Genomic DNA, 17,225 nt, shown 5'->3' with positions numbered 1-17,225 from the left:
ATGACAGTTTGGTTGACGTGAGATTTGCCCAATCGCGGAGCACTTCTTTAACTACGTCACAAAGACCCGACCAACCAGAGAGCAGAAGCGCGTCCCACTCGTGGTAAATGCCCCGCCCACCTTCAACGTGTCAACACTGCCGTAAAGCTGCCCGCAGCTGTCGCGCGTCAGGCTGTCATCCGGCTCCGGGACTCGGGAGCTGGACCGGATTATGGACTTTGTCAGGACCGTCCTGGTCACTGGAGGATCTGGATTCATGTGAGTCCCCCGCATCACTTCCCGCTCATTACTACTAACTATTAGTTTCATGCTAACTGTAGCGTCATAAAGCAATATTAAACATGAAACATAATCTTTCTGTTTTATGTGTTTTACACACCAGCTGCATTCATTCATTCTTAATTATCTGATATTTGTAGTCATTTCTCATGTTTCTGAGCTGTTACAGTGTATTTATTCTCTCTTCAGTGGCTCACATCTTGTGTGCTCCCTGGTCACCAGACAGCCTGACTGGAGGATTATTAACCTGGATAATGTGAGTCTTTCCTCTTTGTGTGTGTTCAAAATGGATGAAGTGATATAAAAGCAGGTCTGTGATGCTGTGATGCTGTGACCCCCCCTCCCACCCCCACAGTTGGATTACTGCTGCAGCCCCAGGAGTCTGCAGAGCATTGAAGGCAGAGCCAACTACACCTTCATCAGGGTGAGACAGCAGAGAGCAGCTGAAGACAAACTCCACAGTGACCGATCGTCAGTGGTGGGTGATGTCTGTGTGGGTCTGCTGTGTTTCTCTACAGGGGGATGTGTGTAACTCACGGCTGGTAAACCACATTTTCAAGACAGAGAACATTGATGTGATTTTCCACCTGGCAGCAAAAACACACGTTGGTGAGCAGCAGCAGTCCGACACACACACACACACACACACACGTCAGGCTGTGTACCAAGCTGATGTCACAGTTTCCACACACACTGTTTTCTCTCAGAGTCATCATTTGAAAGTCCGTCTAGTTTCCAGCGAGTTAACGTTGATGGAACCAGAGTTTTATTAGGAGCTGCCCAACAGGCCCGACACCAGCCACAGCGCTTCATCTACGTCAGTACGGACGAGGTCTATGGAGCCAGTCTGGACGAGGTCAGTGAAGAGCTGAGACAGACGTGTGGAGGCGGAGTATGTTTCTTTTATATATTTCTGCATTTTATTCCCTGTAGGTGTTCGATGAGAGCAGTCCAGTCAGGCCCTCCAACCCGTATTCTGCCACTAAAGCAGCTGCAGAGCACCTGGTCAGGTCCTACTGGGATAAATATAAGGTATAGATTGTTTTTTATTATGTTGTGTGTCACATTTGCTTTAGTTAGTTTAAAATCAGATTCTACTTAAAATAAGGTCTGTGAATACAGTTATGGAAGTTCTGCATGTTAAATTCTGCTCCTCCTCCTCTTTTCAGTTTCCAATCATTATCACCAGGAGCAACAACATCTACGGGCCCAGGCAGTACACGGAGAAGGTACAACGTCCTGACCAACTACAGCTGATGAATGGAGTTTTGTCAGTTCATAATTCATCATCTTGATCTTTCAGGTCATTCCCAGGTTTCTGAGCCTCTTACAACTGAACAAGAAATGGTGGGTTTGCTTTAGTTTTTGTTTTGGAGAAACTTTGTTTTATCGTGTCTATTTGACGATGAGGGAAAAATAGATCAGAGTAAATCTAGTTCCTCTTTCTTTTTTTGCCACAGCACTATCCAGGGAACGCTGCCTAAATCCCGCCATTTCCTGTTTGTCAGCGATGCCATCAGTGCCTTCCTGCTTGTTCTGGAGAAAGGGATTGTGGGTGAAATCTACAATATGGGAACAAGCTGTGAGATTCCTATCATGCAGCTGGCCAAGGAGCTTATCAGGATGGTGGGTTTTTTTTAATTCACATCTAGTTTGTAGAAGTCGTACATTTTCATAAAAATCATTAATGAGGCAGTTGTTTCGGGTTTTTTTTTTTTTAGGTCAAGAATGTGCCAGACTCTGAAGTGAATGACTGGCTGGAGTTTGTGCCTGACAGGTGAGTCGAAAAAACACAAAGCATTAACAGGAATCTCCTCCAAGTTTAGTATTTTATGAGTAACAGGTAAGACTTAGACTTAGATCCTGCTTGATGATTCACACAACAGCAAGCAAATATTTCCCAGAAAAATCTGAGTCTACCTCTGAATGTACTGATGTACAGGCCGCGGGTCGACCTGCGTTACCCCATCAGAAGTGAGAAGCTGCAGCAACTGGGCTGGAGGGCCGAGGTGTCCTGGGCCGAAGGCATCAGACACACTGGTACACTAACACACAGACACCACAGGACATATTAGATCCCTCCATTCAAGTCCAAAATCACCACCCAAAAATAAATAATGATGTGAGACATTTAAAAACTCTATGACAATGTGTACTATTAATTCTGTTTTCATTATCTCACAGTCAAATGGTACCAAGACAATCCAGATTTCTGGTCAGACCTGAGCGAGGACCAAGAACAAATCAGAAGCCGGCTGGAAAAAGCTCCCAAAAACCAATAAGTGTCCTCAGCTACGCAGCTCCAATGTCAGGACGCCAACTGAACAAAACCACCAAGCAGTGACGGCATCTTTTAAAGTTTACATGATATCTATGTAGCTAAACACATTCTAGGAACACGTGATACTTTTCCATTGTCTGATGGTCGTTTCCTTCAACCAGAGCAAACATTGGAAATCAATGCACTTTATCTTGATATCATTTTTGACATAATCCAACACGGTGTGTTTTTAATTTGTTCTTTTGCAATTAAAGTCAGCAGGTATCTTATCAATCAAGGGACCAAATATTCTGGTGAAGCTGCACAAACTTGTGATGTGTAGATATGCTTTAGTAACCCGTTTACTGTAAACCTGGGATTTGATTTATGCCCCCCACCTCATGTTGAACCAGGAGCATTACATTCTACCTGCCACAGATGTGGTGAAAGGTGCAGCTTTAAACTCTGAATCCTGGTGCCTGAAGTGATGATTTCCCTGATTCTGCCAACACCCAGCATGTGCGGCAGGTTTTAGCAGCAGCTGTGAAGGTGAAAGTTCATTTTGTTTTACTTTGATTAGTCTCAAACCTTTATTCTGACAGTGGCCTTGTAAATAAAAAATAATAATTAAAAAAAAAAGTGAAGTGAATTTAAAGTCAGGGTTTTTGTCATATGATGCTGTGAAATGTATTTAACTTCAAATAAACTAATTATTTCATACTACCAAGGTATCCAACACTGTTCATGCACACATCCACTGAGGAAGTTGAAAACAATACAGTTACATTTGCAAATCCAAACCTTTATTTATGGTAAAATCAGAATATATGCACAGTTTATTTGTTTTTTTCTTCGTGCAGTGCTCCTCTTCGTGCACAACTGCTAAACTAATACATAAAGCAAATACTAACTAACAGGCTGGTGTTGCTGTGTGTCCACACAAAGGGGGTCTGGCCAGTCAGTAATGTTTCTTCAGCTCTGTTTCATTTCAGTTCAGTCTCTAAACAGCAATCCTTCCAAAACAGATCACCAACAACTACAAATGAGCCATAAACTTAAGGTACAAAAAAACTTTGTGTGTGTTTGTGCACACGAAAGAGCCTGAAAAGTGTTAATTTTCCTGCGTGCTGTGCGTTTGATCCGGAGATGGTGAATTTACTTTGGCTCCACTGAGGCTTCTGTCACTCAGTGTGTGTTCAACAGACTGAACCATTTTGTTCCGTTCAAGCACGACAGATGAAGAGTTACGGATCAGCTGTTGGAAAACAAAACATGTCACTTTAACGTAAAGACAGCCGGATGGATCCTCATTTCTGATTGGCCAGAAGCCCCCACCCCCCCCCTCCCCCAGTGACAGAATAAACACACTGACGCCTAAAAATATGCAAATCACAACAACAGAGCAATAGAACCACAGTTAATTCTGTGTTATGAGGACTTTAAAGGTCGCCACTTGCCAGACTTTCACAACAAGGGTATCAACGGGAAGGAAAAGTGTAAAGACTCAAATAAAAATTAAAAAAACAAACATAAACAACAATCGACTTGGAGAGAATCTGGACACTTGTTTTTTGTACTGCATGTTTTCTTTTTTTTTCTTTTTTTACAAAATGGTCTTTGATCGTAGCATTTTGTTTTTTGTTTTGTGTTTTTTTTTTTTTTTAATCCAAACCTTGGCATACGTGGTGGTGTTGTCTCAAATTTTGTTTGCCAATTAAAAATGGCTGTTTATGGTGGATTTTCATTATTGGCAATGGAACCTGTCACACAAACAGGTTTATGGATCCGATACTGAGTCCAATGTGACTTTAATGGTAACCCATGAAGGATGTTTCTCTTAATATGTCACAGTCACTTTAACTGTAATAAAACTGACCCCACGTGCACATCCTCATATTGTTGGAGGAGAAGACCAGCAATGGCTGTTTTTTTTTTTTCCCCAGAATTGATGAGTGATGAGTTTTTGATGGAATAAACTCTTTTGGATGAACTTGATTGTGGCATTAATGTGATGGACATTTTGTCTGTAAGTTACTGTATTGACCAAAAGTTACAACCATATCTGTAAATATATTGGGATCATATATTCTGGCCCTGTGTCACCACGTTTATACTGAAGTTGTATGATGGACAAAAAAAAAAAAAGAAGTTAAAGTTAATCTGGTAAAAGGCAGAAAAAAGATGTGCACGTGGTGCTTGAACTGGTGTCCTGGGATCTGACATGTTTTTTGCACCAGCGACAATAATATTATTTTTGGGTTTGGATTTTTAAAACCATTTTAAAATTGTTATTATCAAAGGTTAATTGAGTGACATATCCAGAGAGAAATCCCTACACGTTGCATCTTTAACATTAAAAAGCTCACACTACCCCAGAAAAATAGAAATTTTCACTCATACCAATGACATTCAACATTCAAGTGCCAGTGTTTTTGTTTACTGTCTTTTGGTCAAGTCACTTGGTAAAATATCAACTTTTGTAATAGGCTTATAAAAATAAATATTTCTCAAAAATGCTTGATAAATTACACAAACTAGCAGCGAAAGTAGACTTGAGAACTCTGTGTGCAACAGCTGAATCCTACAGTTGCTGTTAACTAGATCTCCACCTGGTCCCAAAATAGGAAAACAAAAAGAAACTAAAATAAAACGCGCAAACTAAAATAAAAAACTGTTTCATATCTGAAGAACCTGTCCATACAGCGCACACACACACACACACACACACAGACTACACTATGGACAAATCTCTCTTTCTGACACTGATCTGTGCTACATTTCAGTTTCTCTCACACACTCACACACACCTCTCGGAGGTTTTGAAGGACGTGTGCTACAGAAGACTTTAGCTGAAGGTTAAACTAAGATCTGGAAGTTTTTTTTTGTTAAACTTGGGGTTTGAAGTCTCTTTCCAACAGAAGGGCCTGCAGGCCGCAGCAATGGGAGCATAGCACCATTATTTGTTCACTGACAATCAAAAATACTCCTGCTGGTAAGTCAGTTTCCATAGTGACGCAGAGTCCTTTGCATCTGTTGCCATGGTAACGCTGTATACAGCGCAACTGCCTCCACCTCTGTAGGGCTGGGTATCACCCTAGAATTTAAGGCATCAAAAGGTTTTGAAAAGATTCAAAAACCAGAAACTAAAGTGCTGGATTTGAGTTTTCCTTTCACAGGAAATAAAACCAAACAAGCTGAACTTTTAATCATCACAACTAAAAGTCCAAACAAACGCTACAGGGCTAATCTCAGACCAACCTAAACTACCTTAGACAGAGCTAAAGTGCTCAACAGACACGAGCCCATCCCACAAAAGTTAAGATAGACAGTTCATTTATGATGAAAAAATTGGCAACGACATTTCCAATTTCAAATCTTTTCCTTCCTGTGTGTAAAAACCTCTACGAGCTACTGCTGAACCTGTATCAGTGATTAAACACCGACAGCGTCTGAAGACACTTGTGCGTTGCCATTATGGGCCGACCAACTGTGGTGACTTTCACACACGTTACACGCTGCTGCAAAATGCACATACATCTGTTTGGATTTTACATCTACACTGAAAAATACCCAGCCCTAACCATCACCATTTCAGTCCTAAGTGAATCAGTCATTTCAAGGCACTGCGCACGTCACAATCTGAGCTGATTTGACTGGTGCCAGTTTAATCCAAACAGAGCACAGACAGAAAACAGCCCTGACAAAACTCACAGCAAGCCACAAGTTACTGATCTCTATTGCACTTCCTGTAGAAACTCATTGTGATGGGAGGGGTGAGAGTTTGGTGTGGGGGGGGGGCACAGTGGTAATAAAGTGTTGCTCCGACACAGTTCAAAAGTTATTACAGCTGATACATATAATCTGTCTTCCCTAGAAAAAGACCTCAGTACATTGCATATTCGTGTGCGCACTACGAACACGACTATGTGAAAAGATTGCTCTATAAACAAGATGAAAGGTTGAGGTAAACTGAAGTTTGACCTTCGATGACTCCCTGCTGTACAACTCAAATATTAAAAAGTCCTATACACTACCAGCACTCAACAATATACTCAGATCTCGTATCAAAACAACAGTTCCCAGCATCTGTATCGCTGCGTTGGAAAAAAAAAAAAAAAAAAAAAAGCTCAATCATTCCTTCATAGTTACGCCATCTGCCCCCTAGTGGCTGTTAGAAGGCACAGCAATGTCTACACACTGAACCAGATTCATTCAAGTGTTTGTCTCTGGCACTCAAATCTTCTGATAGGTTAGTTTTTTTTGTTTGTTTGTTTGTTTTTTTTAACCATGCTTAACATTTCCATTAAACACAAGAGACAACACTAGCTGCATACTACGTTTGTGGTTGGCAACAGCCATAGATTCAAGTAACAAATGCTGACAACGTCCCTTCTCATGCAGGGAATATGTGACAGTGTCAGCCATGTACTAAATTAGTAATATTCAGTCAACATTTAAAAAGGTAGACCCTGATTTTGGACCCGTGCCTAACGGCGTCTAATTGTCCCGAAACATCAACAACACGGTGATGTTTTTGGGCTGCGCAAAAGTGAAGAGTGTGTATCTCTGAACAAAGCTTCAGTCTCCTCCAACATGGAGCCCAGAAGTCAGATGCCCACGACATTTCAAGGTGTCCCAAAGATTATTATTAAGAAGTGCAACTTAAAGAGTTCAGGTGATGTGTCAAGAGGGTTTTAAACTAAGCAAATCCTTCAAAATTGATTGTCATTTGCAATGGTATTTCAACACATGAACTCCTATCTTCCTACTGCTCACTCCTTCATTCTTCAGTTTTCTAAGAAATCTAAGATGGAGACCGTCCACCATTGCTGCAGGAGAAAATTTACTTTGTTTCTTAAATCATGAATTTGGTTAACAGGTGCTAAAAAACATTTGTTGGGACACCTCAAACACAAATCTGGTCAACAATTTTTCTTTGCTGTTGCTGATTCTAGTCTAGCCTGTTTTACAACCAAAAGTGAGAACTAAATGTGTTTTGCTACAACAACGGTTCATGTGAAAACTGAACCACACTTCAAAAGTAGCTGAAACAAAGAAAACGCAAACAAATTTTCTGTTTGGTTCATCAGGAAGCTTGACACGGTGGAGTGTGTTAACTCTAACCCTCTACAAGAAGAGCATGGCAACTGCCCTCGAATGTTTGCCGAGACATCACTGACTTTTAATTCTTTCCACCATAAATTCTGACAGAAGGGACTGACTGGTGTCTCTGCACTATGATTCCAAGAGGATAAAATCTATTTTGTCAATATCACACCTGTTGTCTACTTGAATCATCAGTCATCCGGCCTTATTCAGCCTGAAACTCTTCAAAAGAAAAAATCGCGTTAAAGCCAACTAGTTTCCTGAACCTCCTAGCCGCCTGTGCTAAAGGGAAATAGATTGACACGAAAGTGATTTCTGATTAAAAAATGTGTCTAGAAAAATTATAGTAGACACAAAAAAATCTGAGTGTTAAACATAATTAAAGCCCACTGTAGAATTGTTTTTATATTCTTGGCATTTTTTTTTTTTTTTTACTTCTTGACCAAAAAACAACAACACTTGCATATGTTTTGTTGTCTTGGTCCAGCCTTGTCATTTGTCAAAGCCAGTGGGCAATTTGAGGGAATCTGCCTCTTGAGCATTAATTGGTAAATTATGATTGGTTCACACATGTAGTGTCCCTAAATATTATCTCAAAAGAAAATATCGGCTGAGCCTGTTCAAATTGCCCACTGAACTGAGCTTATCAGACACTGCGTGGTCCAATGTCGAGTGATCAGACGTAATCTTCTACACATCAAGTGTTGTTTCACTTTGAATTCGCTTTCTTTTTCTGTGGAGATTCTTCTCTGCTTTTAAAGGATGAACTATTTACATTAAATCTATAGTTACCTTTCACCAAAGTTATTCACATGAAAAACAAATTACAACTCTTTTCCCCCACCAAGCGGCAGCGGAGGATTGGACCTCTAACACCCAACAGTCCTAATGCACAGCGGAGTTTCTCCGACGCGTTAGAACCGGGATGAAACATGAACATCCAGGGTGCGGGTCAACCTGGTTCCACGGCAGAGCACAGTAGGGCTTCCCAGTTGTTGGGGACTGATTACATTAATAAAATTCATGCAACCCGTGGCCAAATATTTTCCGTTTTGTTTTGCCACTTGTCCTCTAGCACACTTTATCTGTCCTATATCTTGCTGTGCTATGCTGCGCCTTTCTTTCACTGTCCCGGTAGGCCATAATTGGAACTAGCCAAAGTGTAGCACACGCCAGTTGTGTCCTGTTAACTGGCAACCGCAGACATAACAAGCTACAGTAGCCAGAACAAGCTGTTCGCAATTTAACGCTTGTAAAAGAAGCATCAGTCAGCAATGATTTACGCCAATGTGCCGCTGGTGTGTGGTTGTGCAGTGCATGATATGCCACTGATGTGTGCGTTACTGCAACTGTGGAGCAAATTCACCTGTTTCCCTGTCAGTTGATACGGTTGAAACATTGCACAGCAGAAAAAAAAAAGTCCAACACTGTTCAATGAACCATAAAGGCAGGATTAAAAGTACCAGTTTTTTTTTTTTAGCAGAATTTGAAGTAGCTTTGGTTGGAATTGTGCTCATAGTACAGTAAGACAGGACATGACTAAAATGTGCTATCATCCAGAAGCCCCAGCTGACCCTGCTTTGAAATGCATTAGGCTGGCTGATCCGATTCTCTACTTTAATGCCTGACCTCAACAGATCTTTAAGACCAAACAAATTAACTGGAATGATGTATTTTAGAGAAGACTCTTCATGTAACTCTCCAGGATAGAGTGAGCAAAAAATTTTTGAACTCTTATAGCCTTTTGGTTTGTGTTTCCCCTTGAAAGAATCTTTTGGCAAACAAGGGTTTCAATGTTTGTAGTGGAAGTGGAGCCAGTTTCCCAAGAACATGGTGGCACTAAGAGTCAGCTGAACATTCACAGCCACAGTCACTGGTCAAATTTGGCAACCATCGCTTTCAGCAGCAGCCATGTAGCGATTGTATTATTCTTACACCTCAAAGATAATATAGCCTTTCTTGGGCATCACTGCAGGATGTGCTCATAAGTGCTTCGTTCAGTATTGCTATACTTGAATGTAAGGAAACGTCATCTTGGTGCTTGATGATGCTGAGGAGGAGATGCCAAAAAACTTTAGCTGCTGACACATGCAAATCTGAGAAGGAATGAGAGTGAACAATTTTAGCAATTACTGTGAATCTAATAGAGTGTGGCATCAAACGTCAGCGTACAGGGAACATCTGCTTTTACAACCAGAGAGGGACAAGGAAGGGGCCATAACTGCTGCTGCTGCTGCTGCTCCAAATTCTCGCTCAGTGACCAAACAATTAGTGACACGATGGTTGTGAGAAAACCAAACTCAAGCTCAAACCAGAGCTGTAGATGTGACATACAGGTCAATGAGCAAGACTCAGTTCCCCAAAAGCATAAAACCACTGCTATTATCTCTGCTTACAGCCTTTTAAAGCAAAAAGGTCTGATGAGTATCAGTACAGCTGTCTTAAGAAGAAATTCAATGTTTAAAACATAGTTAGTTTTCAATAAGGGTGTATTTTAACAAAAACGCTTCAGTATGTTCTCAGTGGTTAGATGCTGTTGGGAATCAGCTCATCAGAGACCTTCTGATGAATTTGACTCCAATAAACAGATAAGGAACAGCTTTGAGGTTCCTCATCACAGTTTTTGTCTAGTTGTTTTTTTTTTTTTTTGTGATTTTTTTTATTTTATTTGTTTTTTTTTTTGCCAAGGTTTGATTTAGTTCAAGCCTAGTTTGTTTCCTTCCAAATAGAAATTAAGAACATGTTTGAACCCATTCATGACATAAAATACACATTTTTAGTCACAGTTGGCCAATAAGTAGCCAGTTACTTATTGTGGCAATAAAAACAATGGAAGTAAGAGACAAAAGTTCAAATTCTGAAAGGCACAGTACAGAAACAAATGATCCTTCATTCTGCTTTGTTCCAAACAAAGAAATGCTGTTTGTAGTTGTGATTATAACAAGCACGAGTCCTTAGACTCTGTTTGCTGGCATCATTGCGAATGGGCAACGTCTGCCAGTGTCCCAGCCCGTTGTCTCTTCATCTCTGTCGGATAGCTTTCACAGACCGCGGTAAATCAATACTTCAATGTTTTCAAAAGGTGAAAAATTACAACAAAATTTGCTTTTCCGTGGCCCCTTTCAGTATCTGTCATGTAAGTGAAGGAGACCTCAGCCAGTTCCAATAATTTTGAATTTCTATGCAGCCATTTACTTTGCTCAGATACGATGCCTCTGACGCACATCTCTGCAATATATTTAGAAAATTTTTGGCCCATGATTGAGAACATGGCATGCGTCACATACAAAGATGACGTGTGAAGGTACATAGGAAGCCTGGCTGGCTTTGGGTGAACACAGACAAAAACACAATGAAGCTAAAACGCAAATCTAAAGGGAAGAAATGGATCCCCCAGTCTTCAAACAGCGGTTTGGAGTCCACACACTGCAAACCTTTTTTTTTTTTTTTTTTGTCAACCTTTCGTTCATCTTCTTAGGGGTTTAAAGAACACCTGGAACTTTCAATTCAATTTGTTATTTTTCTGACAAGTCAGAGGGAATAAAATACTCCTCACTGAAACCAAAAGATGTCAATAGCAGGAAGTAAACCTGTGACTAGTGTTAAAAAAATAACCAACTGAAATTGAAGAATCCTTTTCAATTGTGGTCTATTTTAGAGGTGAGATTAATCAGGAATTGTGAAATTAAAGAAAGAAAGGTTGGCGAATTGTTAAGATGAAGGTGGACATGGAAAGGACTGGAAAAATCGTAAGAGGAATTAAAAGATCATAGTGCAGAGGGATGGAAGTAGGGCTATATAAACAAGTATAAATAGTTTAATAACATGCATGTGAGTTCTGGGGTTAATGGAAAGGTGAAGACGGATGGAGGTCAGACAATAGTATGAGGAAAGGAAGGAGGATGAGGAAGAAGAAAGAGGAATGAGTGAAGGGGAATGGAGGAGGAACTTAGTTGCCCCACCAGTCAACTTGAGAGTGTGAATAGTGCCTCCGTAGCCGTCACTGGTGTAGAAGTTACCGAAGCCACCTGAAAGGGAAGAAAGGTGTTTTGGTAACACGCAAGGTCCCATCAACAGCATGACAGTATTTACATTTTAGAACTGTATAATGTCACATTTTCTAAAACACAAAGTATAAAATCTTGACAGAATCTAGTTATATGCCAAAAACTCCTTACCTCCTCCAAAGCCACGGGTTCCTCCGTGTCCTGTTTGGTTGCGACCTCCACGTCCTCCAAACCCTCCAGTGCTGGCTCCAGCAGCCGTCTGGCGATAATCACGTGCCCCGAAACCTCCAGAGAACCTGAGGGCGAAATCAAATCTTTGAATTTAGACCAGACTTATCTTTGGCTTCAATGGTAGTCACACGGACAGAAAAGTCACATGTTTACCTCTTAGATCGTCCTCTGTTGCTGCTCTTATGTTGATGTTCATAGGCCAGGCTCTCGAGCCATGAGGGAACTTCTTGTTTGGCCTCTACTAGGATGTCCAGCAAGTCTTTAGTGATGTTCCCATTCTTATCATTGAAGAATGAGGTTGCCAATCCTATGGGTAAGGAAAAGAGTTAATACTAATATAGTCTAATAAACTAATTTGTTGCGGGACATTTCTGCTGACATTCCAGGCTTACCGAGGTTTCCGACTCTTCCCCGTACGTCCAATACGGTGAACATACTCTTCTATGTCACTGGGAAGGTCAAAGTTAATAACATGTTTCACATTGGAGATGTCCAGACCCCGAGCTGCTACCTGAGCACACAAGACACAACATGATCAGTATTCAATAATTTTCTGCAGAAAAAGTGGGTAAGAAACACAACAGGTTCTAGTTAGTTTACGCCTTTTAATGACTACGTATCAGAAAATCTGTGATAATATGATCTGTGTGTCTGTTAGAACTTTACTTTTACTGACCGCTGTGGCCACCAGAATGGGGCATTTTCCTGATCTGAATTGGTTCAGGGCCTCCTCTCTGTCTCTCTGTGAGCGGTCCCCATGGATGCTGGTGCAGGCGTAGCCCTCCCGATACAGGAAGTCCTCCAAGGCGTCAGCGCCTTTCTTGGTCTCCACGAAAACCAGAGTCAGTGAGTCCTTACCTGGAAAACCAAGGAGAAAAGGGAAGTGAGGTTAATCATTAAAGCGAGTGGATAATCACGGCCATCACGTGATTCTTCTGTGCTCAAAACCATTCGATTTAACGAAAGGAGAAAAGTTACTTTTATGTTTCCTTTTATTTGCAATTTGTAGTGGTTACAAAAAAAAGAAAATGATTTTCGGAGAAGATTAACACGCATTTCAATTGTCATGTCATGGATCTGGCTTTTACATTATTGATGGAGGCAATATGTTGGCAATGTGAGATACTGTATCAGTGAAAGAACACCACCTGAATGAACAAGCAACTAAACTATGACTTCAGCCTGTGACACAGCAGTTTGATAAAATTAAATGCAACACTATCTGAAGTGCTTGACACAGAGTGAAGTAGAAGAAAATTAACACCTTAATGGCTTTTCACTAACTAAATGTATCATGAAAGAAAAGGAAAGGAAATGAGCTTTCGGTGCAAAATGTGCTGAATCACAATGACAATCCTGAAAGCTAAATCCATACCCCTTCAGCCCTACTGATATGTGTGGCTGTTTCAGTCTGTGATGCCTTATATTTATCTTAACATGCACAAGTACTTTGTTGTTCATTTCATTACATTATTATTTTTCTGCAAACAGAACAGAGCAACAGGCAACAAGGGGTGCAGCGTGATTGAAAACCAAAAAATTCAATAATGACAAGACTAAATAGCCAAAAACATCAGCAGCATTGTGACCAGAGCCACTGATGGAAAGAGTTTGTCTGATTTTCTTTCTCAACGCTTCTGCTCCAATGACATTACTACCTGATTACAAGGCTATTGGCTGACAATGATCAACATTTATGTCCAGCTAAACCAGACTCTCTCCATCAAGGATTTGGATCTGATATGAGGACATCACAGCAACATACAATACATAGAGACGCCAAAAGAAAAACTTGAAAACACAACAGGCATGGTTTAAGCTGTGCAAACCCGACTCATGAAATGGTACAAAGAACCATAAATAAGAGGCTAAACACGTGATTTTCCACCACAGAGAATAATATTAAAAGGCAAGCAAAATATTTAAAAATATGGAATGACAAATATGGGATTCTTGATTTGAGAATCTTACCAGGTTTCTCTATGTTGTCTCCAGTACTGTCCTGTACCTCGCTGGAGATGACTTGGATAAAACCACACCAAACCACCAACATGTAAACTGCACTCAGTCACCAGCAGTAAAACCAAATCTTTATCTTTAATATTCCAAACGGACCAAATCTGCGTTCATAAAATCCTCAAAGAATAATGCTTATTTTCTAAACCATAAATGTGCTTTCAAATAGTTTTCTTACTATAAACTGAAGGAAGAGAAAGTATTTGTTGAATCCTTCAGGGTATGAAGAACATTTCCTCTTATCGGGCATTCTCACCACTGTCTTCCTCAGGAAAATATAGCAATAATTGGATGAGAAGTCATCTATAAACCTGCTGGATGTATCTTGCTCAAGGCCTCTGGCTAATCCCCAGAAAGACACACACGGTGTACAGAATTTATCTGCACAGCACGTTGAAAAACTTTAAACCTTTATTAATGCCACTTAATTTAAAAGGTATGTCTGCTTAATGAGAGGAAAAACTAAACATGTGAAAGCTCTGAGCTTTTTCCAATTATTTCAAAATGGTTGACAGACAAGGTGTCAATGGCATTACACTCAGCTAAACATGAGACACATAGTCATGTACTGGCTGAGATGTGAGGACAACAATATGGCAATGGCAAAAGGACAGGGGAAATAAAACTATGCTGTGTGTTTGGGTGTATACAGATTGACAAAGCTGCACCTCTGAAGGTTGTGAGTGACTGCTGGTGACCATCTCACCTGTAGCACTGAGCAGATCCAGGAGGAAAAGACCTCTTATCGCTCTCCTCCACCCACACTACTTTCTGAGTGATGTTCTCTGAGGTGGAGCCCACCCTGCCCACCGCCGAGGAAAATGTACTCCTCCAGGAAATCCCTGGCCAGGATCTGCAGGAGAAATTGATTTTCAGCACTTGAATCCCATAGAACTAGAACAATTTCTCCTCCAATTACTGAGAAGTAACTCTGGAGTAAACCCGGCAGAAGCACAAACACACCTGGATCTCTTTAGGAAAGGTAGCGCTGAACATCATCGTTTGGCGGATGCCTTTAGGTGGCATGGTATCTTGTTCAACGATGCGTCTTATTTGTGGCTCAAAGCCCATGTCCAACATACGATCTGCCTCATCCAGAACCAGATAGCTGAAGCAAGAACAGACCGAGATACAGGTAAAACATTTAAAACAGAAAAACTATAATAAATAATTTTATCTGCCACTCCTTCCTCTTCATGTCTTACTTGCAGTAGTCCAGTCAATCTTGCCCCTCTCCATCATGTCTACCAGCCTTCCTGGAGTGGCCACCAGCAGGTGGCAACCTCTCTCCAGATCTCTGATTTGTTGGCCGATATCTGCTCCTCCATACACAACACAGGGCGCACTCTGGACCGGTACGAAAACTGCAAGTAAAACAAAGACAAACAAAACATAAATGTTTTCCAGTCATGATTTGGGATGGCAGTGTTCAAGCTTATGTGCGTGTGAGTGTTTTTTTTACCTTCCTGGCTTCAATCGTATATTTGCAAAGCCGTTCTCTGGTTGGAGCCAGTACCAGAGAGATGGATACTGCTTACGACGCCCATACTTCCCATTCTCCTGCAAATACGACAACACCGCAAAGCATGAGTTCAGTGAAATCAAGAACTCTCAGTACTGAAACATGAGCTTTATTTTGAACAGAAAAGTTGACAACCTTTCACAAGAGTTGCATTATTAATTTCCTATTGGTGCAGTTAACTTAGTAAATGTTTTTGAGTCTGTCTATACTGATTTTTATTAGCTTGGGTTGACCTGCAGGAGCAACATGAAACATGCTCCGTCTCTGCCACGCTCATTTCTTTTTCCAGCTGACTAAAAAAAATTAATCGTCTTAAACTATTTGTATTTTCCTCATGACTCATCATAGTTGACAGGGAAGCTTTCTGTGTCAAAACTGATCCATAAGCTTCGGTCCATTAGGAACTTTGAGGAAACAAATAGCTTCGATGTTTGCTCACCTGTCCAGAAGCTTTAACTGCATTAGTGCTTCTCCTGGTCCATCAGTATAGATTTGGCTGAGAATTGGCAGCAGAAATGCCGCAGTCTTCCCAGAACCTACAGGAGCAGAGTCATCTGGTCTGGCACACATGCTTTTGTTGCATCTAACAACAGAATATTACTGTGATGAACTGTATGTGTGTGTGTGTGTGTGTGGTGTGAATTGTGTACCTGTTTGCGCACAGGCCATGAGGTCTCTCTTTGACTTCACAATAGGAATGGCATATTTCTGGACAGGTGTTGGTCTGGTGTAACGACTCAGACTGATGTTGCCCATGAGAATCTCACCCATGTCCACATCTTGGAAACTACACACAGACAGACACCAATATGTATGTATGTGTGTATATATATATATATATTAAAAAAAACAGTTGTATGAAGAAACGAAGCACACAAATATGAAAAATATCACAGCAGATTGCTCACACTCTCGATATGGTGAGGGCAGTTTTGTCCTGTAGCCTCGACAGGAATGTCATCGTATTTCTCAAAGTTGATCCCAGTGTTACTGCCAGAGACAACTCACTAAAGAGGAACAAAAGAAACATTTCAGGTTTGTCCAACTTATTTCATGAACTTTAAAATGGAATTGTGAAAATGAGCAACAACGTGGACTCACTGTTCAAGGCGTTCGTTACGTGGCGTTGGTTGGACCAGTCTCCATCATCTCGGGACTCCTCCACCCAGCGGCTGTTTCCTCCTCCACGCACCACCACCAAATCCACCATGGTCAAACCTGAGCACAACACAATGTGGATGAAATAATGCTGTTGTATGATGGTGCCTCTGACGAGTAATCCTGCCTGTTTCTGAGTTCCTGAGTCTCGTACCTCCCTCTGTTAGCGTTGCCTCTGTCATTGAAGAATGCTGACTTCCCTCGGTTGTTTCCAAAACTGCTGTAGGCATCCTTGTTTGTGTTCCAGCCTCCAGCATCTGACAGGACAATGAACATAGTGCAAAGACAGTTTCACACATTCTGTATTGGCACAACAGTCTCCAGCAGGGAGTGAAGATAACTACAACTGGTTGCTCCCCGAAAATGTAAAAACATTTTAGTTTTAATTTTGACTTTTCACTGCCATCAGAAGTGCAGTACAACATCGGCAGTGCTTCATCTTCTGCCCTCTCACTGTGTTAGCATCATTCTTTTTTCCTTCAATACAAAGAACTCAATTTGAATGTAAAAGAGAATTAAAGTGGATGCAGTGACGTTAAAGCCTACCTTTATTATCGTAGCCACCGAACCCCATTGGCTGTGCTGGGTTAATGGGATTAAAGGATCCTCCCCTATTGCCACGGTAACCACCTCCTCCGATGCCGCC

General features: G+C 41.1%; 1 protein-coding gene and 1 pseudogene across 1 annotated transcript; one reads left to right on the top strand and one right to left on the bottom strand.

Annotated features, from left to right (window-relative positions):
• Positions 1-151: 151 nt before the first annotated feature.
• On the top strand, positions 152-3,224 carry LOC115055130 (dTDP-D-glucose 4,6-dehydratase-like). Its single transcript, XM_029520615.1, has 12 exons — positions 152-258; positions 469-535; positions 635-703; positions 798-888; positions 987-1,135; positions 1,213-1,311; positions 1,449-1,508; positions 1,583-1,626; positions 1,740-1,905; positions 2,001-2,056; positions 2,222-2,319; positions 2,464-3,224. Exons 1-12 carry the CDS (start codon positions 212-214, stop codon positions 2,559-2,561), a joined length of 1,044 nt encoding a protein of 347 aa, XP_029376475.1. The 5' UTR covers positions 152-211; the 3' UTR covers positions 2,562-3,224.
• An 8,079-nt stretch (positions 3,225-11,303) lies between these two features.
• On the bottom strand, positions 11,304-17,218 carry LOC115052675 (ATP-dependent RNA helicase DDX3X-like; annotated as a pseudogene).
• Between the last annotated feature and the right edge of the window lie 7 nt (positions 17,219-17,225).

Source organism: Echeneis naucrates, chromosome 2 (assembly GCF_900963305.1).
Source record: "Echeneis naucrates chromosome 2, fEcheNa1.1, whole genome shotgun sequence".
Lineage (NCBI taxonomy): Eukaryota > Metazoa > Chordata > Actinopteri > Carangiformes > Echeneidae > Echeneis > Echeneis naucrates.
The sequence above is the reverse complement of the archived record's forward strand: the minus strand, read 5'-3'. Positions and strand labels throughout refer to the sequence as shown.

Bases quoted from the DNA above. Each gene is read 5' to 3' on its own strand.
- LOC115055130 (XM_029520615.1), top strand. From the start codon at position 212: ATGGACTTTGTCAGGACCGTCCTGGTCACTGGAGGATCTGGATTCAT. The intron at 536-634 runs GTGAGTCTTTCC...CCACCCCCACAG, and splicing joins GGATTATTAACCTGGATAAT to TTGGATTACTGCTGCAGCCC. The intron at 1,906-2,000 runs GTGGGTTTTTTT...TTTTTTTTTTAG, and splicing joins CCAAGGAGCTTATCAGGATG to GTCAAGAATGTGCCAGACTC.